Below are 22,562 nucleotides of genomic sequence, written 5' to 3'. Positions count from 1 at the left end.
TGTTGGATCTCTAGCTGCCACCCCTGCTCCCCACCAAGCAAACCACGTGGGCTGCCCTGATTCTGTCTAAGCACAGGCAGGTGAACCTAGCAGCAGTCCTTTTCTTTGGTATTGAAAAAAAGAAAGGGAGGAATGTCCTAATAGGAAATCTCTTTTTCTCATCAGGTAAGGAGAGCTGCTTCGAGAGAATTGTGTCAAGGTTTGGAAAGAAAGTCACATACGTAGTGATTGGAGATGGACGAGATGAAGAAATCGCAGCCAAACAGGTAACCATGGCAAAATAAATAGTCTATATGGGAATGCATTGGGCAATTAGAAAAATGGTAAAACTCAGAAATTGTAGTAATCTGTTGTGCATTTACAGTGTCTTCCCTTCCTCCTATTCCTCTCCCATTTTTCTTTAAAAAAAAAAAAGAAAGAGGGTCATTTTTTTCCCCATATGCAGAGTTTTCCGTGTAAGTTGTTAGATCTTCCCCTTCTCTCTCCTCCCTGCCACTCTAAAGTCTTAAAATCTTTGAGCCCTGCTGCAAGGACACCCATCATTAAACCTGACGTGGGCCCCATCTTCCATCTTCGTCTTAGAGGTCAATGCTTTCTCAAGAGCGTGAGACTTTACTACTAAAGGCCAATCATTCAGACTTTTCCAGGCTTTCCAGCTTTAATTCTAAAGTGCTTGTTGCCCTCTGGGGAAGACACTAGTGGATGTAGACATCAGTGCTTCTTGGTCTGAAGAAGAAGGGAGTGGGGGAGATAGAAGAACAACTCAAGTCATTATCAGACTTTGTGTCTCTAAGCTGATGCTTCTAGTCATCTGCCACAGAGTACACCCATTGGAAAATGGCTTAGATCTCAGTCTCCTCCCTCTGAGGGATCTTTTCTGCACCCTCTGTGACAGAAGACTTTCTAGTCCTTGCTTGAATATACCTAAGGGCGAGGAGGCTGCTTCCCAGGTATCCTGTTCCACTGTGGGGTCATACAGGCTCTTAGGATGTTCCTCCTTCCATTGAACTAAAATTTCTGTTTTGTATCCTGGTCCTAATCTGGCACTTCTGAGCACAACATAACAAGTCTGCTTCCTCTTCAGTATATTCAAGGCCTTTTAAATATTATGTGTGAGCAGCAGGCTTGAAAAAGCACTGAGCTACATGCCAAAAAAACTGTGTTCTAGGACTTTCAGTATTCCAGGTAACTTGCAACCAGTCTGAACAAAATGGTTAGTAAAGCTAATTTCCATCAGCTTTATACAACATGGTTTCCAACACTCATGTTTTTCAAAGCCCTTCTTTAAAATATGGCTTCCAGAATGGCACACAGTATTCTGGACATAACTCTGATCACATAATATAGTGGGATTATTATTTTCTAGATCTCTGTGTTCTTCATCTTGGTCATGGACAGGATTTGGGCTTTGCAGCTCTGAACCTTATAGAAAATAGACTATCCATAAGAAAATGTAATACTATATTAATACTGATTTCTTACATGGGTCATTTTATTTGATTCTGAGGATCGTGCATAGTACCTAGAACAAGTCTGTCTCATAAAAGCACAGAGTTACCACTGAAACCTAATAAAAATCTCTCACATCTGTAAATGTCTTGTAGTATACATATGTCCCTATACACACGACTTACTTGATCCGTATGACAGTCTTATGAGGTGGGCAGGAGTAAGGAGGGTTACCAGGTACTTTGGGGAGAGGTCTGTGGAGGAAGGGGTGTGGGTAAATATAAGCTCCCAAAAGAAGTTGGGTCAACCAGTGCCCCTCCCTCCGCCCCCTTCCAGCACAACATGCCCTTCTGGAGGATCACAAACCACGGAGACCTGGTGTCCCTCCACCAGGCTTTGGAGCTTGATTTTCTCTAAGAACTGGAATGAAGAGCCTTCCCCACGAGCTCCTTTTCGCTCCTGAAAGGAGCTAGAGACCGGAACCAACTGGGAACTCTTTCTCCATGGAATGCTGGCGAGAACACAATCAAAACCAACAGCTGCAAGAGATGAAGCTTATTTTTGCTAAGAGTGAGCTGCAGCCCCGTGTTCATCCTCGCATAGGAGCGGAAGACAGTTGGATTGAGAGAACAATAGACTCATCGCAGCTACAGTGCTTTTAATTCTTCTGGGTTTTGTTTTGTTTTATTTTGTGTCAAAATAAATGAAGAAAAAGAAAAGGAAATTCTTGGGGCAGAGTTGCACTCTGCGTCCGTGACCAGATTGAGAACTGCCATTAACTTGTGGTGATAGGATAAACGCAGCAGACTTTTATAATAACATCTCTTGCAGTCTTTGTAATCTCCTTAGCTGTAGAACATATTCCCAGTGAATGTATATGTTATTTTTATAGGTAAGGGTCTGGTGTCTGAAGCAGGTTCCCCCCCTCTTTCTAGCAAGAAAGGGGTGTGTAAAGTTTCCTTGGAAACTCGTAACTGAAATATCTGAGATACCTCTCTGTGACGGTAGCACCTCCTCAGCTGCCCAGCGCTCTGCTCTCTCGGGCGGCTTCCTTCCGGCTCCTCCATCTCCTGGCTGGCTGAACTGTGGGGCATGGACACTGACTCACTGTAGACTTTGCTGTTTCCCATCCTAGAAGCCTTAGTCCCCTTTCACCAAATGGCACAACCCTAGAAACTCCTTCTCTTAGACAGTAAATTGTAAGCCTTCAGCTTGACTCTTAGTCAAAGGGTATGTCCCAAGGGGCTTACGTCCAAACTGGAGAGAAGAACTAAGACTTCTTAGGAATTTCCACTTCTTTGGCTCTTGAAACAAGAAGATTCCACCTTTTCCTCCTGCAGAGAAGCACCCTTCCCCAACACATGCTCACCTCTACAGCACCCTCGCCCTTCTTAGTCATCAGTGCTGGGCTCTTGGCCCTTTCCTGCCCTCTGTACCTCATGTCCACCCCCATGCAGCTCTGGCCAGTCCCCAGGCTTTGGACCCCAGTAGTCAAATCAAGTCTGAGAAAAGGTTCATAATCACCTTTTGGCCAAAACTACGAAGGGATTTGACTTTCTTTGAATCCTTTAAGCCCTGTTGAAAGGTGTTCTGGACATATATTTACCCAGATCACAGCCTGAAACTGAAGAACAGATTGCCATGATCACAACCCAGTTTTCCCATGGAATACCCTTCCCGCTTCTCAAATCCCCTTCTAAAGTGGGAAACCAGAAGGCCAGAAACACTTTCCTGATTTAAATGAGGTTGTAGACCCCCTACTCCATGCCTGAAAACTCAATCTTGGGCCCAGTGCAGGAACATCTCTCAACCTGACTTCTGGGAGGATCGGTGGGTGCCCAGGCACTGGTCTCAGCCTTCAGTCCAGCTGTGTTTGTGGATGCCCCATCCCTCCAAGACTGGCCTGGGCGTCTGCTCAGGCAGAATAAACTTCCGTAGAGCTCAGGAAGTTCGGCCTCTTTCCAGGTTGCACAGAGAGAAGTGATTTTATAAGCACCTCAGAGAGGTGTAGTCTGGGTCCTTAGTAGGAGGCATCCTTGACCAACCCCAGCTATAGATGCTTGTACTCAGATATTCTGCATATCCATTTTCAGAGATGTTGCAGCACAAAGGGGTCAGATTCCTTCCAAAGCCAGATCACCCAGAGAAAGGGTGATCACACATTCCCTCAGAACTGATTGAGAAAGTGCTTCATGACTCAGTTTCAGAGAAGATGTTTTTGGAGAGGAGCTCAAGTCAATGCTCATTACTTAGCTGCCTCTTTGGATGGGAGATACAAAGTCTGAGGTGGACCTTCTTGGTCTGAGTTCAGCATAGTTGCCCAGATGCTGCTCTGCCTTGCTTGGTAATTTATCTTAGAATGCTCTAGGGTGGGTCTGTACTTTCAGGCCCCTAGTCCTCCCCGTACTGGCAGTAGAGCTGTTGGTTTCTTGCCCTGGACGTAGGCCACCCTGTTGGTGCTGTGCTTCAGGCTGCAGAGCGGTACCCACGTCGTGCACACAGGTCCACGCACACACACTTCCCTCTCCCTGCCCGCTGGGAGAAGCTCTTTATTCCTAGAATATGACTTGGACTCCTTTTTCGATGGCCTTTTCCCTCCTCCTCTGACTGCACGGCTTAGGTCTTTGCAAAAGGAACTTGAAATTGGCTAAGAGAGGTGAGGAAGCTCTCTGAGCAGTGCCGCCTTTGCTCTTTTCTGGTTGTTTAGAGGGTAGACAGAAAATGGAGCTTCCTGGCTCCTCTTTGCCAAAATGAATTGTTCAGGGAACCCAGTGATCTTCTTGGAGCCTGTGTTTTCCTCTTCCCCAGCACAGAGGTCTGGAGAGGAAAATAAGTAGGCAGCACCACGAGTTCTTGGAGGCTGAGGTCGAAAGGATACTGTGGGTCCTTTCGTCAAGGGGGAAGGCCTCTTTACTAGAAAGAGTCCCCATGGAATAAGGCACATGATGAGTCCTTTTCCCATCTGGGCACCGTGGGTTCTGTAAGATGGGTCTGCACATTTCGTGGTGAGAGCTAGGCCGTCTCTAGTAGGGAACTGAGTTGTCAGCTGTGTCCTGGGTTTGAGAGGTGGCTTTACTTTCGAATGTAAAACTGACTGTGCCTTAGCATCACCCTGTCCGGTGCCCCTGGGGCAGCTGGTGGTGTCCAGGAGAGTGGATGCCTGCTCCAGATTTAGATGCCTACTTGGGCTTTTATTTGGTTTGGGGTATTCCTGTCTTCTGCAAGTTGGGGGAGCAAAGCTAGTGTCCCGGGAGACTTGTGCCACAGCTTGTTCGCAGCTTACACAAACTTGTTCGCGTTAAAGCTCCAAGCAGAATCTGATTGGCAAACTCCAGCTGCAGTATATGGAGCTTCTAGATGTTCACTACCTTGAATGGGTGTCAGTGCCACTGAACCGTGGGGGAGAGGAGTCGAGGGGCGGAGCCACGCTCTCCCTCTTCCTGGGAGAGCGATGGTCTAAGCCAAGGGCTGGTGGGCTTGGGGCCTTCCTCTCCTCGCTCCTGCAGGAAGGGGGCAGTTAGGACCCCTCTTAAGCAGGCTTCTGTTTCTTACCACTAAATTGGCTTCCTTTTTCATCCAAAAGTTGGAATTCCCCAAATACCCTGTAGAGGCCAAATCTGAATTCTGAGATTTTGAAATATCTTAAACCACGAGAGAAAATCAGTTCTGTGCCACCTCTGATCAGCAGGCCCTGTCCCTTCCTCTCCTCTGAGTCAGACAGCTCTAGCAAGCAAGGTTACTTGGCTAGTTCCTAATGCACTGATGGGAGCCATCCCATTAAGGACGACTTCTACTCAAAACATGACCCTCTGGACTTCAGATGCCTCATTTAGCAGGAAAAGGCACTGATTAGATATATTTATGTGACTGCGGGCATTTGTGGCTGTAGAGTCCTTGACCATAATGTTATATGTAATGGGAACTATCTTATAAACTTGAAAAAATAAAGTTTTTATTTTCTATATGGTTTGCTCCTGTGTCTTTTCTGAGTAGGATCAGCCCAGTTGCCCAGCTGAGTAGGCTTCTAAGTAGGGCTTCATAAAAAATCAGAAGAGCTCATTAGAAAGATGGCACCCTTTCAGTAACTGAGTCATTAATTTCACCAAAAGAAACAAACAAACAAAACTAACCATTTGGTATAAATAAATGAGAAAATAAACTAGATATTTTAAAATAATTTGCAAGGGAAAGTTTATTTCTTAATTGTTTCTAAAATACATCACTTTTCAAAGTTTAGGACTGGAATGCCAAGAGATTTCATTTGCTGTCAAATGTGCTGAAATTTAATTATTTAAAAAAATCAATACCTTGCTGTGCTGAGCTTAAAATGCAAAAGCAATAAAACTGACAAATAGATATCCAAATGTTTGATTTGGCTTGTTTTCATGTTACATCAACTACTTTTTCTCTTTTCATTTCTTTAGATTTGAGTCTGACTGTTCATTGGTCTGGAAAACAGTCAGGCATCCTTTTGCCTTTTATTCCAATGGAGATTAGAATTGGGTTCTAGCTTCCAAGTACCATACATGTCAGACTATAAGATGTATTTTTCCCCAAATTAATTCCCCCCAGAAAAGAGGGGGCTGCCTTGTATTCTGAGGCATTAAATCTTTTCATCAGAAGATGCACATTTTGAGCCACAATATAGTTGAAGCAAACTTGTTAATCGGTCAGAAGTACAGGTATCAGAGTGTTATTAGTTTTTAAGCCCAAAGAGTAAACACCTCCATCTCCCCCTCCAATAGGTATATCTGCACATTTCTCAAGAACCTTTCCGGTGGCACGTTAAAATGAGCAAATCAAGAGCTTTTTTATTCTTCAAAAACAAGTTTCTTGACATAAAAAAAAAAAATGGAAATCTTCAAAGGAAATTTCTAATTACAAGTAACATCACTGTCCTCTTTTTTAAATTCTTGATTCCGTGAACTTTATTTACAAATGAAACAACCACTAAATTCCACAGCTTTTTAAATTACATACCTGTTACCCTCATTTGACAATTTCATCTAGAGAATACAGATGAGAACTTAGCCAAAAAATTAAACATCTTTTTGGATTTTCTCAGGGGAAATAGCCTAAGACACTACACTGCATCCTCTGTTTGGGCATGTATGGCATCTCCCCAGAGCCTAGTCTTCTCCACATACGACAGGAAGAAGTAGAGAAAAGTAAATGTAGCAAGTTTTGTTTTGTTTTAATTGAAGTAGAGTTGAGAGCAAGTATTTGTTTTTGTGAACCCCTTAGAAGCTATGTTTGAGGCTAGGTTGGACACTAAGCCCAGGGATTTATAAAGGCCAAGCCTGCTCTCTGAGGTCTCAAACCTTGATATTCCCTATGAGTTGAGAAAAATAATGATTTCACTTTTGTGTGTGTGCAAATGTGTGTTTATAGTCAATTTAAAAAATGATCCTTTTTCTGAGGTTATATGTCCTTTCATAAGACAAGATAATAGATGGTGGTAGTTTTTACTGCCCTTTTTCATTAAAATTAACTTGGCAACCATGTTGGCCATTATACTGGTTCATGAAATTCAAAAGTCTGAAAATCATTGGACTAAGTGATCCTGGAGATCCTTTCTACCTCTACCATTCTGTGTATGTAAAAAGCACCAGCGTCATCTTCCCAGAGTTCCTCCCTGCTCCCAACCTTCATCTCTGTGTCAGCCTTGGCTCCAGGCCAGTGTAACTGCTACAAGCCCTCCTTCATCCAGTCACTGCTGACTTAGTGTCTGGAATAAAGCACATCTGCGTGGCTGTCATCCTCACCTCCTTTAGGGCGTGTATCAGTTTCTCAGGGAGGCCTTCCCGGCCATTCTATATAAAATTGTAACTCCCACCTACGACACACAGGCACTCTCCCTACCTTATTTTTCTTTTAGCACTTAACACTATCTGATACATTCTTTCACTTATTCTGTTTACTGTGTCTCCACTAGATGAATGAATGAATAACAGACTCTCCTGGATCCCGTCCCAGTGGTGATGAACCTTTCCTTCTGTCTCCAGTGCCCTTTCCCTGCTCCTTGTTTCTCCAAACCACAGACCTCCCCAACACCACTGCCCACATCCACATCCCCTGTCATCACTGCATCGCTCCCAGTGACCTCCCAGCAAAAAGACCTTGCTTCACCTGCGCTCGCGTATTCACTTCCTGATACCAAAGGTGAACCTACTCCCGCCAGGCCCAGCAGCAGAGCCGGCTAAGAGCACACACTAGAGTCAGCCCAGATCTGGGTTCTGATGCCCACCTGAGTGGTCAACACCACACTGGCTCACCAGCTCCTGACGCTTAGAAAACAAGGTTAAGAAGTCTTGCCTAAGCCAGCCCTCTTCTCTGGTCCCAGGGCCTTTACCGACTTTGAGAGGACTTTGCATCCCTGACCCCTTTTTTCCAGGCGGCTTTGAACTTGGCGGTGGATTTAATGACACAACTAGGCTAGGGGATTTCATGAGGTTTTAATAATCATCTAATAATACTGTTCAACAAAGACAACACACGTGTCTCTCGCTTACAGAGACGCAGATACACACACCTCTTCCACCCACACAGACTGAGGTAGAAAGTACACTGCCTGAAGCACAAAAACATACTCAGCGGGCTGAGCCATGGCCCAGACCACAGGTTCACAAGGCACTTGGTTGAAAGGTCACCCCTTGAGAGCAGGGGCAGAGGCCAGGCCAGCTGCCCTAAGGCCTTGGAGGGGCTGCCAGGGCTGCCAGACAGTCAGGCATCCCTGGCTTCCAGCCTGAGAGCCTGTTCTGGAGCAGCTGGAGAGGGTAAGAGGTGAAGCTGGAATGGCAGCTGATCTGCCAAGGCTAGAATGATGCTTCTGGCACATAAAAGGCCCTCGGTAAACATTTGCTGAATGAATGGAATGACTGGGGTGGGCCAGGGGAGGAAGAATTCCAGAACACATCCTGGAGGTCCTGGGGCCTTCCAGCCCAGGATAGGGGAACCAGTGGTGGGACAGCAGCTCCACCAATTATTTTAGAGGTAGCCAAGGAGGTAAAAATACCAACACTGGGATGCTTTGGGGTTATACTTGTTTGGGGGTAAGGGAAGAGGGGGGGTCTCTTCTTTCCTCCCAAAGTGTTTCATACATAATTGGGGCCCTTGACCCTCCAGGGCCCAGCCCTTCTCATCTTGTTCTCATCCTTGAGGGCAGGCCTCTGTCTTACTCACCTCTGGTCTCCAGCGCCTGGCACAGATCAGGCATCAAGTGCTCGTTGAGTGAATCAAGGCCCATAGCAGCATAAGCAGCTTATCTTCTACATTCTACCAACTGATTCCATTCAGTCCCCTGGCTGGGTCTGACCCTGCCTCAAAGGACACCATTCACCTCTCCCTTCCATGGCAAAGCAGTCTCATCCCTACCTCTGGGGAAAAAGTTCTTAGCCAAATGGGCCATGCGCCTGTTCTGAGGCAGCTGACGCCCCTCGAGGGAGCGCAGACCCCAGGTCCCGTCCACCTGGTCAGGCTCCCAGCGGCAGCTGGGGTGCAGCCAGCGGTAGTAGACCAGCCGCAGAGCCAGCCCCAGGAGGAAGCAGGCGCCGGCCGCAGGCAGCAGCCTCTGCAGCAGGCACCCGCCGGGCAGCCAGGTGCTCTGAGTCACCCAGGCGACCACCAGCAGAAGGCTATCATTCAGGAGGAACGCCAGGTGGATGGTAGCACGGCCTCGGGTTCGGCCCTCAGCCACGTTGAACCAGGAGAAATAAAGGATGGTGGCCACCGTCACCCGGTACAGCCACTCGGAGCAGGGATCTGGCATAAAGTCCGTGCCCTGAAGCCAGACCCAGAACAGCAGCACCAGCCACAGGCCCAAGAAGTGCAGGGCCACATAGCGGGGGAAGAGGGCTGAGAACAGGGCCACGACCAGGACTCGGGGCCACAGCAGCAGCAGGTTCCACAGGAAGTAGATCACGGAGGCACCCAGCCCCAGGAGGGGCTTGGAGGGGAGGCAGGTACGCAGGGCCCGGTGGTAGTCAAGCAGTGCCCACGAGATACCCACAAAGGACGTGCAGATGCTGACCCCTACGAAGAGGAAGAGGAGACAGGTGAGCCCTGCGGGCAGCCTGCAGGCACTCCCCAGAGGCCACGGGTACTGCGGAGGCCTCGTAGCCACGCTGAAGTGGGTAGTACGGCCCCCAGTTTGTTGAAGGGAAAACTACAGCTGGAGAACAGTAAGTTCACACAACCCCAAACAGAGCTAGGATCCATATGGAGTCTGCCTTTCACCACAAACCTTTCCTTTTCAGGTGCTACCACGGTTATATTTTTCACGGATGAGAAGGTGTGTGACTTATACACTCTCATCGGCACCCCTGTCACCCAGCATCTGGCACCCCTGGGCCTTGGCCACACCCTGAGCATCTTCTAGGGCCCTGTTACCCTTCCTTTCCCGGAACAGCCCACTCCTTTCTTGGATCTGAAAATCAGCAGTCCAGTTCCCCTTTCTTAGTCTCAGAAAGGGAAGCAGGAAATCCCATGGGGTGACGACAGGCCTCTAGCTGAAGCTGCCTTCCGGGACCAAAAGGGATGTCCCTGTTATATGGATGGAACAGCCGCCACTCCCCTCCACCCTCAGACTGGGCCCTGGTTTTGATTTTCCAAGACTCGACGTGTACAGTGGGGATCCTATCCCACCTCCTAGTTGCCCATCCTGGACTAGAAGCACCAGGCCCTCCAACGAGGGCTGGAAGCATCTCTAGACTGCTTCCTCCCCACCCCCTCCCTATTGCATTCAGTCAACAGATGTTCGCTGGGAACCTGCTATGGGTCAGGAACCCACTCCCAGCCTGGAATCAGATCTGTGGCCTTTCTAACTACCCCACGCTCAGGGTCTCGGCAGGGCTGATGTTCCTCCAGTTTGCCAGCATGCTGCATTCTCTGACCTGACAAGCGGTGCCCTTGGTATTAGGTAGACCCACACCCTGGTTCCCCTGGCCTACTCCTCCTTACCCTGCAAGTTCTGGCTTCATTATCCCCTATAGTCACCCATCCGGACCCCACCCCAGCCCACTCCGCTGTGCAGTCCCTACAGCACCCCACTCCTGTCTGGAGTCTTATCACACAGTAATGATTTCCTTATCTCTGAGCTCCTTCAGGGTAGGAAACAGATTCTGTCCCCAGGGATCCCCCAGAAGCTGGCATATAACAGCAGCTGAATACATGTTTGCTAAACAAAAGTTGGGAAAACCTGTCTCTTCCCTCAATCTCCCATCCCCACTCCATACACACAGTGTAGACTGTCCCCATTTAGCCCTGGTCCTAGACACACACTGCCTTCAAAGAGACAAACAAAAAACACAGTCATCCCTCAGTAACCACAGGGAATTGGTTCCCAAAATCCGCGGATGCTCAATTCCCTAACATAAAATGGCATAACAGAGTCAGCCCTCTGAATCTGTGGATGCAGGACTCACAGACAGAGGCCCGATGGTAGGTGCACAATGAGTGCTGTGCGTCCCAGGGCAAATCACTTCACCTTTCGGCATCTCTTTCCTCTGGTGTAAAATGGAGATAAATACAGCACCAAACTAGAGGTGCTATGAATGTGAGCAATGATGACAATAAAGCACTTTCCTCAGTGCTGGCTAATAGCAGGCACTCAATCGTGATGGCTGCTATTACTGTTTTTTGTTTTGTTTTTCAATTAATACTGCAGACTCAGATTAGCAAACTGAAAGGGCCCTTGGAGATTGAGTCCAACTCCCCAGCTTGTACAGCTGTGGAAACTGAGGCCAGAGAGGGGATCTCCAAGTCCCGCAGAGAGTGGAGGCAGAGCTGGGACTGGCTCCTCGGGAGGCTGTGCCTTGTACAGCAGCAGGTGTGCGAGGGCTGAGAAGGAGAAGGGGAAGCCTAGACCCTGAATCAGATGTGAGCTGGAGTCCTAACTTGGCTGCCAGCCGGCCTGTGACCTTGGGCAACTCCCCTAAAAGCCCTCCCAAAGCTTCTCTGTGCACAAACCTCTCCTGTGTTTTATGAGGCCACCTGCCTCTTCCTTTTCAGATCACTCCACATGCTTTACTGTAACTACCTGCTTTACAGTCTATGGTCCTGGCAGGCCAGGGGCTGTGTCCATCTCCTTATTCACTGTGGTGTTCCTAACACAGGGACAGGCACAAAGGTGCTCGATCAAAACAAAGGCGCTCTGCATGTACAAAGGCACTCAATAATTTATCTATTGATCAACAAATTGCTTATTAGGCATCAGGCACCCTACACACTTCATCTGTTATCTTCAAAATAGTAAAAATTACACTTAAGATTTATTATGCACTAGGCACGAGGCTTTATAGGCATCACTTCACTTAAACCTTTCATTAACCTTATGAGGTAGGACCATTTATTACATCCATTTATTTGTCCAGATGAGAACAAACTGAGAGCTCAGAGAGGTGGAGTCCTTTGTCCAAACTCAAGCCTAGAGCATAACTTTGGATTTGAACACAGACCTGCCCGACTAAAAGACATTCTCCTATTTTCTAAGCAGCCTTTATAAAAGAGTGAAAACCTTTCTGACATTTGTGGGCAACTTTCCCAAGGTGTAAAAGGGGGGCTGGCCGAGGGCCTGACACTCACACTGGTAGTACTCGGCGCTGCCGCTCTGCAGCATGATGGCCAGCACCAGTGTGAGCTGCGGTGTCATCTCCAGGAAGGTCTCAAAGAGCCGCAGCATGCTGATGTCCAGGGAGAGGAAGTCAGCATAGGCCAAGTCGAACTGGGAGGGCACGTCCTGCCGCCACACCAGCAGCCCCTGCCGCAGCCCCTGCACGCACCTAGGCAGTACACACGATGCCCCAAGGGGCCCAGTTAGCATCCTGTGGCACTCCTCCTTCCCTACCCATCGAGTGGATGCAGACAGGCTCAAATCCTAGCTCGTCACATACATGCTATAAGGCCTTGAGCAAGTGACTTACCTCACTGAACTTGTTTCTTCATCTGTGAAGTGGGGATAAATACAACAGCTATTACTTCTGCGGTAGCCACCATACCAAGCTCATCACAAACCTTGTCCCATTTACTCCTTTACGATATCCCCACTTTACAGATGGGGAAACAGGACCAAAGAGCAAATGAGCAGTGGAAACAGGATTTGGACCCAAAGCTGTTTGAATTTGAAAGGTGTACTGGGAAATTGCCTAAAGTGATCATTCTCAGATTTTAGCAAGTGTAAGAATTTCTTAGGATCCTGTGGGGAAGGGAGCCATTGAGACCTTCTGAGCACAGGCAAGACAGGTCCTACTGTGCTACAGAAAGAGCACCCAGGGATCCATTTAAGAGGCCTGCCCAGAGTGATGAGAACAGACGGGGCAGAGTTAAGAGAGTCCAGAGGTTGGACACACAGGCCTGAGTGATCCACTGGCATGAGGGGGGAGTGGAGGATGCACCAAGATCTCCCCCCACCCAGAACTGATCTCAGTTGGCTATTGGGAGGTGAGGCCATTCACTCATTGCAAATTCATTCATCAGACGTTTACTGTCACTTCCAGTAAACTTGGATGAACTGGATGAACTTGACAACACACTCAGGGAGCAGGCCCGAGTTCGGAGGTGGGGGGTCCCCCAGTGCCCTGGCAGAGGCCTCAGCCTAGTCACAGGCAGGAACAGAGACCCCGTTTTCTCAACCAAAGCTCAGTACAGTCTGTCTGACTCATGCTCCGCAGAAACAGAAGATACATGATGTAATTATAGATTCAGGGTTCATTGCGGGCTGCCAGGACTGTAATAACTGTGCCCCTTCGTGTTCACCCAAGGTGTTATTGATGCCTGGACAGTCCCTCAGGCAAAACTGTGACATTCAAAGCTCCTCTCACCCACTCCTGGAGACTCAAGGCAAGATCTGGGGAGAATCTGTAAACATGGATTCAAGAGCAGATCCTGGCTCCGTCCATCCCATCCCAACCCAGACCACATCATGTCCTGACTTCATCACATGACTCTGACCCCTTCGTTTCAGTTTCCCTATCTCTAGAGGGCCCCCGCCTGAGCCCAGCCCTACATGGTTCCAGGGACATGGATGAGTCAGACCCCATTTCTGCCCTCTTGCTTGGTCTGGGAGTGAAGGGGTGGGGTGGGGAGAATACAACTGGGGTTCAGGGAGAATACAACTGGGAAAGACAGGGTGGGAGGCACTGGCCATGAGGGAAGAAGCGCTGCTCTGGGGGTCAGGGCTGCTGAAACTCCAGGGTGACCCAGCTGATCATGAAGCTAGCTGACACTTGCTGCCTGCTTACTCTGCACCAGGGCAATTTACAGGTCTCATTCCATTTAATCCTTACACTGTGAGCCTCTGGAACAACGAGTAAACTGAGACCCAGAGGGGTCAAGTGACTTGCCCAAGGCTCCACCCACAGCTAAAAGCAATGGGAGGTCTGTTGCCACCAGGCACTGTGCGGGGCACTTCCCCCTCTGCCCTTCACCACAGGCCTGCGAGCCACACCTATCTCTAGGTCACTACCTCCTTTAACAGAGGAGGAAACTGAGGCTCAGAGAAAGGCAGGAATAAAGCCACACAGGTGGTAAAGCCGGATTGGATCCCAAAGGGTCCGACTCCAAGTCATGTGCCTCCCTTCCCTCTCTGGGCCTCAGTTTCTTCAGCTGTGCCAGGAAGGGTACCGTTCATGAGCTCTGAGGGCTGCCAGCCGGATTTCTCCCTCATCAGGGATCAGGAGCTCACCTGTAGGGAGAGGCGCCCGCTAAACTGCAAGGGGCTTAGTTTCCTCTCCAGGGTCTCAGCCCTCTCCTCTCCGCCCCCGTCGCGGGGTCAGGGCTCTCACCTGTGCTACCAGCCCAGCTGCAGGAGGTGACGTTGACTTCCGTTCCCCCTCCCTCTCCCGGAGGGCAGGGCTCTCACCTGTATAGGTAGCCCAGCTGCAGGACATGCAACAGCGCCAGGCAGTGGCCTGGGGGCTTCGGCGCGTGCGGGCTGGAGAGGTCGGCGCGCAGCCAGACCCAGCTGAAGAGCTGCAGCGCGACTGAGGCGAGGCCCAACAGCGCCAGCACTAGCGCGGCCCACAGGTAGCGACCGCTGAGCACATACTGGCTCGCGGCCCACAGGTCGGCGCCCAGGTCGATCAGGAAGGCGAGGGTGCCCAATACGCCCAGGACCAGGTCCCAGAAGAGAGCGGCGCGTGGCGACCAGGGCATGACCCGCCAGCCTCTGCCCCTCTTTCTCTTCTGGGCTCGGACCCGCCCTCCCGGCCCAGGGTCCCCCTCCCTGCCCAGGGTAGCGGTGGCAGGAAGGAGGCGGACACAGCCCTCGGGGCCGCCCAGGGCTCGGGCTGGGGGGCGGGACTTCCCCGTCCCGCCCTGTCCGGGGAGGAGCGAGGTCCGTAGACCCCGCGGTTGGGGTATCAGCGGTCCCACAGATCCCTGGCCCTGCCGCCTGTCTAGGGATCCCCCCCCACTCTCACCCCAGCCCCGCTGAGCCCTGAGGGCCCCGAGGACCGCTAGGCCCGAAGACGGACCGTCCGAGGCGCAATGCCCTTGGCTTAGGAGGCTTCTAATCGCCTTGTTTTACATTTGAGGCTCCTGGAGACCCAAAACGGCGAATATGGCCCGGAGATTAGCGCCCGGGGTAGAACTGCGATGTCTCACGTCTGCATTGTTGCAAAACAAAACAACAGAACGCCAAGGCCCGTCCCGATCCCTGATTGAGGGACTTCGCTAAGTTTGCCTCCGAGTCCGGGCCGTGTGCCAGGGGAGGAGACAGAGGGCACTGGATCAACCAGGCGCATCTTCCTGGCAGCTCATTTTACTCGGATTATCCGAATAGGAGGAGGGGGGAACATTCAATAACTGGGCAAGGGAGTTACTTTAAACATGATCTACAAATTAATAACAGAATAACATGCACGACGAGCATTGTGTTTGGGATAAAACATGAAACTTGAAAGAAATGTGCTTCTGGTGGTGCCCTTGGGGCTTCATTTCCTGATTGGCTGTCCCGTCCCAGTTCATTCTGCGGACGCCGGGGAAAGGGTGGAAAGTCCAGCTCTCGGGGGTGATGCTCTCCCCCATTTTACCAGAAGGAAGGCGAGCCAAGCCAATCAGCGGGCGGCGCCCAAGGTCACGGCACAAGCAGCGTGCGCAGGCCCAGCAGCGCCACCAACAGGAGCGCGAGGCGGGGCGTGGGCGCGACGCCGGGTGCGGGCAGGCAGGCGGCATACCCGTCGAAGGCCACTTCGCGCAGCGCGCACACGTGCTCGGCTTGGCAGGCCTCGTCGCAGGCCCGCGTATCGTAACTGACCGAGTTGTAGACGTAGTAGCGCTGCAGCGCGCCCTGGTCGCTGGCGATGCTGCCCAGCGCCGCGTGCATAGAGCGGGCGCCTGCGTCGGGCACGCCGTAGGCCTTGGTCACCCGGTACTCGAGCTCCCAGCGCGGCGCTCCCTGCGCGTTCGCCTGGCTCAGGTTCAAGAAGTAGGTCACCATGTCCTGCAGAGGGGGCGCGAGGCGGGCCGGCTGTGAGCAGCTGCTGTCCGCTTCTGCCCCCAATCCTCCACCTTGCATTTGCCCCCAGATTCTAATAGCTGTAATCCTGACCGCTCTTAGTTATTGGGCATTTACTAGTTGCCGGGTATGCTTGGCAGACATCCTCTGATTGAATCTGATGAGGTAACTGCGCTTATTGTCCCCATTTCACAGATGAGGAAACTGAGTCCTAAAGAGGTTAATTCACTTGGCCAGGGTCCCACAGGTGGCTGAGGCAGGATTGGAACCCAGCTTGTTTACCCCATAGCCTGTGCATTTTCTGTTCCAGCAAGCTCCCGGGTACCCAGAAGATTGCCAGTAAATATTTGCAGAAAGATTGGATAAAACGCAATATAAAAGCAGTGGGATGGAGTGCCTGGCTGAGAGAGCTTATAGAATTGTGCTTTGAAGGGGGCTTGGGCTACACCCAAGACCCTGAGTACTCAGGTGCATTTTCAGGACTAGAATCTGGAAGGGTTTATCTGTGCAACACTTTCCACCTAAATTTGCAGATCTGCTTTAGGTCAGGAGAGGTGGGGTAAGAGGAGCTGCCATGGTGGATGGCAATTTCTTGCTAGGCACCTTACATTATTTCATTTAGTCTTCCCCGAACCCTGCGGTCTGAGCGCCCGTGTGGACAATGGACCACACTCTTAAAAATCCTCAGACCTCTTCTCCATATACATTCACTCTAGAGTCGAGGACCCAGGTTAACTAATGCAGTCCCTGGTTTTAAATGTCCTTTCTCAACACTCAGATTAAATCTCTGTACCCACCTCTTCTGGAACTCCAACTTGAATACCCAGCTGCCTCTTCCCTCAGCATTTTCACCTGGATGCCACTTAGACATCCCAAAGTTAACAAGAAAGCCAGGCGTCTGGTTTTCCTCCAAAATCTGCTCCTCCTGCAGTGAGCCCGTTTTGGTAAATGGCAACCTCATCCTTCCAGGTGCTCTGGCCAAAGCCTTGGAGTCCTTGTTGCCTCCTCGCGTTCTCTTCCACCCCTCATCCAATCCACCAGCAAATCCTGTCTGCTCTGCCTTCAAGATACATCCAGGATCTGGGTCTCCTCACCACCCACGGGTGCCACCCTGGCCCACACCACCATCACCTCTCAGTGGCTGTGGTCACCTCCTAACTGATCCCCCTGTGTCTGCCCTTACCCCCTACAGCCTGTTCTCCACCCAGCAGAATGACGGTTTTCTAAAATTCCAGAGTCGTCCTCGTGACCTACATTAGCTGACGCCCCCTCCCCGCATCCGCTCATGACCTCGGCCGTGGCCCCACGGGCCTCCCTGCTCCACCCCTAACACACCAAGCACATTCCCACCCTGGGCCCCTGGCATGCTCTTCCTGCCCCTTCCGCAGACACTCCCACGGCTCACTCCCTGAAGTTACTCAGAATTCAAATGTCACCGTATCAGTGACACTTCCCTGCCCCATTAACACCACACATATATACACGTACCCAGTAAGTGTCACCACCTGCCTCCTCACCCTGCTTTCTTTTCTCCTTAGCACTTATTTCGTGCCACACTTAACTTTATGTGTTTGTTTATTGTCTGTCAGCTCCAGGAGAGCAGTGACTTTTGTTCGCTTATGTATCTCCTGAGCTTAGCACGGGGCCTGGCACACAGCAGAGGCTTAACACGTTTTGTTGAATACATTAAGGAATAATATTTGTTTGTCATTTCAGTAATCACAAGCACATCCCAGGAGGTGTGGGATTGCTCATTGAGTTAGGGGCCTGCTTGGCTGCAGCGTAGTCAGTGTAGAGAAGACCTGGCAGTGGGCCTGAGGTCACACTGTGAGAGACCTTGAATACCAGGCCAAGGAGAGTCACACTGTGAGAGACCTTGAATACCAGGCCAAAGAGATCCAACTTATCTTGGGAGCACTGGGGAGCCACTGAAGGCTTTTGAGCAGGAAAGAGACAAGAAGAGCTTTAGAAAGATTAATCCCCCTCCTTAGTTGTACCAGATGAGCTACAGCAGGGCAGTGCTGGAGGCGGGGAAAACAAGTAGGAGGCCTTGACAATGATCCAGGGCAAAGGGCAATTTGGAGAAGAATTGACCTGACTTGGTGGCAGGACTTGGAGGTAGAGCCAGGGTTCTTCTGATCCTGAGCTCTAAAAGGGTGGAAGTAACTTGACCTTCCTGAGTCTCAGTGGTCAGTAGAGGGTGGATCAGCTAGGGAAGGCAGTGGTGTTATCAGGTCCCTCCTCCCTCCTCCTCTGGCCCCAGCAGACCCAAGGCTCCTGACCTGCAGGCTCAATGTGGCTCGGTCGTATTCAAACACCCGGATGCCTGGATTGTTGGCTCCATTGACCACTCCAGGTAGCGTGGTTTTCCATGGGGTGACCCCAGGTGTAAGGAACATGACACTGATGGGGGCACCTTTCAGGAGAGAGTGGAGCTGAGAGGCTGGCGAGGGAAAGAGGGAGTTGGTCTGGCCGTTGCCCTCCAGGTTGAGTACCTGCATCATCATAGAACATCCGAAAGCTGTCGGTGTGGTGGTGCCCGAAGAACTGCCCTGCAATGACTCGATGATGCTTCCGGACCACCTTAAGGTACTCCTGGTTGGGGCCCTCCCGGAACCACGCTTTGTTCCGCGTCTTCTCAAAGAACCCCGGGGGCACATGGCCGATAATGTACACCTACGAGGAAGGGGTGCCCAGCAGGGGCTCAGAGACCCCCTTCCACAGCTCTTCATCTCTACCTCTCACAACCTGCCCGTCTCCCCAGAGGCAAGCAGATGGGCTCAAAGGTACCTCCTCCCCCGTCCCTCTCCCAGGTGATCCGGCATCACCCTGTACCCAGAAATGAATGTGCCACATGCTTCCCTCCCGCTGTGCCTTTACGCATGCTATGCCTGCCACCTGGAGCGCCCTTCTCATTTTCACTTCTGTAAATGCTACTCATGCTTCAAAACCTAGCTCAAAGGATACGTCCTCCTGAGACTTTTCTGATCCTTCAGAGACAAGTCTTCTCTTCTTGGAGAGCTCAGGCACTGTAACCAAATCTTCCTTGCATGGTTGTGTAGCATATGCTGTGTGGTAATGTGTGTTCACGTCTTACATTCCTCGAGTCTCTCAGCTAACAATGCCTGGGCCCTTGGTCCCCCGTTGCAAGAGGTAGAATGGGGGGCAGGGGCAGTGGTAGGAAGGACAGTTAAGAGTATGAGCTTTGGAGCCAAACTGCAGCTGGACACCAGCTGTGTGTCACCTCTCTGAGCTTCAGTTTTCTCATCAGGAAGGACACCTAACTGGTGGAGATATGAGAGTTAAATGAGATCATCCATATAAAGCACTTAGCAACATATCTGATGCATAGTGAGGGCGAAAGCACTGGCTATGAGATCCTGCTGGGCTGCGCTGGTCAGACCAGGGACTCAGGCAAATGAGACACAGCGTCAGTCATCGGGGGCCTGCTAGCCCAGCAGGCTAGATGGACACACCTCAAGGGCAGGGCATCCCCTTGAGGTCTAGTCCACAGTGTGGCTGCAGCTGTGCTGGCCTTGGATTCTGGAGACTGGGGTTCTAGTCTAGGCCCCACCACTTATTGTGTGACTTGAGACTGTCACTGCCCATCAGGAGCCTCACATCTGCAATGGACTCCAGGGTCCCAGCCTCACAGGCTGTTGTGAGGTTGGAAGCAGCCCCCTCAGGTGCTGAGCTGATGAAGGACCCTCTGTGATGTGGGCATCTCAAGTGAGTGGGTGAGTCTGTGCCAAAGTGGGGGACTTGTAGGGGAAGAGACCCCAGGGAGGGAAGAGGAGGAGTGGGGAGCCCTTACCATTTCCCCAGCTCGGGACGCATTGGTCAGCACATCGTCCAGCCACTGGAACTGCTGGCCAGGGTCGGCCATGCCGGCCGTCTGCTCGTTGTTGCTGTAGTACAGATTGGTGTTGAGGACCACAATTCGCCCAGCCGCGCTTGGCCCCGGCAGTTTCTCAGAATAGAAGGCACCTAGGACATCACAGCCAGGGGGAATCTGAAGGGGTCTCCAGCCTCCGAACAGACACACCTCTGTCCCCCTCCACTTCACTCCCCCACCTTCTCCTTCCCTTGCGTCCTCCCTTCCCATCTTTCCCATAGGAGTGGCATCGTGGGTAAGACCAAAGTCTCTGGAGCCAGGCTGCCTGGGTTCAAGTCCTGGCTCTATCACTTCCTAGCTGTGCAACTTGGGAAAGTTCCTTAACCTCTCTATGCCTCAGTTTCCTCCTCCGTATAATGGGAATAACATGGAGGTGTGTTTGTCCCTCCAGATCCACTGCCAACCCTTCTCCGCTCAGCTCTCTGCCCCAGGAGCTGTGGGTTAAATCCATGGGCTTCTGTGCTGTGAGCTTCTGGTTGGGTTTGACCAATGGGGAGCCCCAACAGCAAGGGACTGAGGAAAGGAAGGAGAGGAGGTCAGGTCACTTTGGGATACTGTGTCTCCAAACCAGTGATTCTCAACCTGGTGATTTTGTCCCCAAGGGAACACTTGGCAACATCCAGAGACATTTTTGGTTTTCACACCTGGAGGTGTTACTAGCAACTAGTGGATAGAGGCCAGGGATGCTGCTAAGCACCCTACAACGTACAGGACAGCCCCCCAACAAAGAATTATCCAGCCCCAAATGTCAACAATGGCAAGGTTGTGAAACCTGGCCTGAACTGAAGGCCACTGCCCCTACCTAGGATTGTTGTAAGGAGTCTAGCAGTGTGCTGAGGGCAGTTCCGGGCACACAGGAAATGCTCAGTGAATATTCTCTTATGATCCTCATTAGTGCTGTGGAGTTAAGAACATGGGCATTGGAATCAGCCCTGGATCCTACTCCCAAGTCTGCCTCCTCCAAGCTGGGTGACCTGGGCCAAGTGACTTGGTATGTTCAAGCCTCAGTCTCCTTATCTGTCAAATGGGGATAAAATCAGTCCCTATTTCATGGGGCTGTTGTGAAGATGAAATTAGATCAGACCTTGGCATAAAGTGCTCCTCACAGTAGCAAATGGTGTTAGTACCTTCTTTGAAGAGAGCGATGGATTCGTTACTGAGCCAGGGTCGCCACAGCTCTGCTACCCGATTGTAGATATTGTTGCTTCCGGCTGGGAACTGGTTTTTGGGGTGAAAGTCATGATTTCCCAAAGCAGCATAGACTTTAGTATCTGGGAGGAAAAAGAAAAATATAAGAATATATATGCAAAAGTGCTTAGTGGAGTTAGTTTCAGCCACTGGCTATCAGAGCTAATAGGGAAGAGCTATAGCACAGATAAGGAAAAATACAGAGCCAAGCAGAAAACCACATAATAGAATCTGGCAGAACTTGGCTCAGATCTGGGAAGGAAGAGCAGTGAGTTTTCTAACTCCATTCCCAGCAGAAAGTTCCGTGGTCAGAAATGAAGCATGAGATGAGGAGGAGAAAGCTAGAAGATCCAAATAACCTTTAGATCCATGATCAGCCACTTGGTCATTTAGTGTACCTTGTTCTTGTCAATTCCAGATCCATCTTACTGTTAGGGAAGGGGTCTGCTGCACCCTGGAAGACCTTGGGAGTTTCACTCATTCATGAATCAACAAATATTTATTGAGCACCTAGTACGTGCAAACGTGTAGACCTGGGCCCCCAGGCCCAGAAGCCTGGCAGTGCAATAGGGTTGATAGGCATTGAGTAATGGCTGTCACAAAAAGGGAAAAGACACTTGCTGTGGGAGTGTATAACAGGGGTGGGAGTGGGGGTCAGGGGAGCCTCCCTGAGGATGTGGCCTGTGAATGAACCCAGGAGGAAGAGGGGAGCCTGTCAGACTCATTTCTTCCTTGTGAGTAGCCTCACTCCTGCTTTTATTTTACATCTGTGTCTGGCATGTAGTAGTTGCTCAATAAATATTTGATAGTAAACAAAAACTCTTCTGAGCTCAAGGCAGGGCCTTGCCCTTATATGAGCTTGGCTTACCCCAGGGAGTGAACTTGAACCAATGAGGAAGCCTGGTGCCTCCAATTCCTACTTGAAAAAAATGATTCTAACAAACCCTTTACCCTGTATAGCCTACAAGATCTGGAAATGCTAAGCTCTGCCAAAGGAGGAGGCCGTAGAATTCCCATGAGGAATTATTCACAAAGCCAGAAGTCATGGCTGTGACTGCCTGAAAGAAAACCTCACCTCTCTAACATAGATGCAGGCAGCCATAAGAATTCATTTAAGGACTTCCCTGGTGGTGCAGTGGTTAAGAATCCGCCTGCCAATGCAGGGGACATGGGTTCGAGCCCTCGTCTGGGAAGATCCCACGTGCCGCGGAGCAACTAAGACTGTGCACCACAACTACTGAGCCTGCGCTCTAGAGCCCGCAAGCCACAACTACTGAGCCTGCATGCCACAACCACTGAAGCCCGCACGCCTAGAGCCCGTGCTCTGCAACAAGAGAAGCCACCGCAATGAGAAGCCTGCGCACTGCCACGAGCACCCCCCCACCTCACTGCAACTAGAGAAAGCCTGCACGCAGCAACGAAGACCCAGTGCAGCCAAAAATAAATAAATAAATAAACAACAGAATTAAATACAGCTCTGATATTTATTTTAAAAAAATAAAATAATTCATTTAAGAGAAAACACAAATCCCTAGCATCCCAAAGGCAGATGAGAAGGGAGGTTATCTCTCCCGGTTG

General features: G+C 50.6%; 3 protein-coding genes across 4 annotated transcripts in view; 1 reads left to right on the top strand and 2 right to left on the bottom strand.

Moving 5' to 3' along the window:
- The window catches only part of EYA3 (EYA transcriptional coactivator and phosphatase 3), a gene marked incomplete at its 5' end in the record, with an annotated part of 100,537 nt that extends 98,236 nt beyond the window's left edge, over positions 1-2,301 (top strand). For both annotated transcript variants that reach the window (XM_079697795.1, XM_079697796.1), the window contains 2 exons: positions 166-266; positions 1,786-2,301. In XM_079697795.1, the coding sequence (XP_079553921.1) occupies positions 166-266; positions 1,786-1,866 (182 nt within the window). In that variant the 3' untranslated portion in view covers positions 1,867-2,301. The remainder of the gene's footprint in view (positions 1-165; positions 267-1,785) is intronic.
- Positions 2,302-8,770: 6,469 nt separating this feature from the next.
- On the bottom strand, positions 8,771-14,598 carry XKR8 (XK related 8; the record flags this gene model as incomplete). The annotated part of the gene is made up of 3 exons (XM_079725715.1): positions 8,771-9,480; positions 12,031-12,227; positions 14,306-14,598. The coding sequence occupies 3 exons, from the start codon at positions 14,596-14,598 to the stop codon at positions 8,771-8,773; spliced, it is 1,200 nt and encodes a 399-aa protein (XP_079581841.1).
- A 922-nt stretch (positions 14,599-15,520) lies between these two features.
- Positions 15,521-22,562, bottom strand: part of SMPDL3B (sphingomyelin phosphodiesterase acid like 3B) — a gene marked incomplete at both ends in the record, with an annotated part of 29,023 nt that continues 21,981 nt past the window's right edge. Inside the window, 5 exons of the mRNA XM_079698234.1 lie at positions 15,521-15,886; positions 18,184-18,317; positions 18,397-18,577; positions 19,716-19,888; positions 20,924-21,067. Coding sequence (XP_079554360.1) covers positions 15,521-15,886; positions 18,184-18,317; positions 18,397-18,577; positions 19,716-19,888; positions 20,924-21,067 — 998 coding nt within the window. The remainder of the gene's footprint in view (positions 15,887-18,183; positions 18,318-18,396; positions 18,578-19,715; positions 19,889-20,923; positions 21,068-22,562) is intronic.

The sequence above is a fragment of the Hyperoodon ampullatus genome, assembly GCF_949752795.1.
Source record: "Hyperoodon ampullatus genome assembly, chromosome: 2".
Lineage (NCBI taxonomy): Eukaryota > Metazoa > Chordata > Mammalia > Artiodactyla > Ziphiidae > Hyperoodon > Hyperoodon ampullatus.
Note: the sequence above shows the minus strand (reverse complement) of the source record. Positions and strands in the feature narration are given on the sequence as shown.